General features: G+C 46.9%; 1 protein-coding gene across 1 annotated transcript; it reads right to left on the bottom strand.

Moving 5' to 3' along the window:
• Positions 1–109: 109 nt before the first annotated feature.
• On the bottom strand, positions 110–433 carry PHALS_03361 (CRN-like protein; the record flags this gene model as incomplete). Its single annotated transcript, XM_024721936.1, has 2 exons — positions 110–356; positions 429–433. 2 exons carry the CDS (start codon positions 431–433, stop codon positions 110–112), a joined length of 252 nt encoding a protein of 83 aa, XP_024573063.1.
• Between the last annotated feature and the right edge of the window lie 354 nt (positions 434–787).

Raw genomic sequence — 787 nt, 5'->3', positions numbered from 1 at the left:
ACTGAGGATCAGCATACTCGCGCTTTGGAAGTTCCACCAAGACGTGAATCTCTTCTTCGCCGAGCTGAAAGTCCCCGGTTTGTTGAGCTTCCACGACGGTCGCATCTTCTTATACGGTGTCGGTCTTTCCTGACAACAGGCCATCCACGCCATCGTCGTCCTTCAACCATGCGTCGTCCTTCTTCGCCAAGTACAGCGTCAGTTCGCTTGCGTCAAAAGGGTAGCGCTCTTTGTATCTCTTCTTGTCGAAGATAGCCTCCTGCAGCGCGCTCACTTTCGTATCGCGTGCGATCTTGACGGAAAACACTGTCGCTTCGCCATACACAGCGCACTCCAGCTCCACCTCGGCCATGTTTCTTTTCACCGTTCTTTTCAGAACGGAGAAGCAGCAAATTCGATACCCTTCTCAAATCGATGATGATATTGACGTCATTCTTATCACCATCAACACAAACAGCGCTTTTCGATACTGAGAGGTCGCGGTGTCCCTCTGGAACTTGATGACCAGCTACTCTGGTTTAGTGATTAAATGTATTAGAGTCACCTTAGATTACGAATCAATCACTTCTGAACCTAACCGAGCAAAACCAGTATATATCAACAAAAAATAAAAACCGGTATTCACAAAAATGGTCAGATACTGTAGGCATTAAAATCGGATGAGTCACCACTGAGTCACCTGAGTCACCACCTTCCACTCAATGACAGCCAACCAGAGTAATTCTAGGTAGAAGAGTCAGCATGAGTCACTGAGTCACCACTTTTTGTAACTTCCTCCACTTAATTG

The sequence above is a fragment of the Plasmopara halstedii genome (genome assembly GCF_900000015.1).
Source record: "Plasmopara halstedii genome assembly, contig: Scaffold_218, whole genome shotgun sequence".
Classification (NCBI taxonomy): domain Eukaryota; phylum Oomycota; class Peronosporomycetes; order Peronosporales; family Peronosporaceae; genus Plasmopara; species Plasmopara halstedii.
Note: the sequence above shows the minus strand (reverse complement) of the source record. Positions and strands in the feature narration are given on the sequence as shown.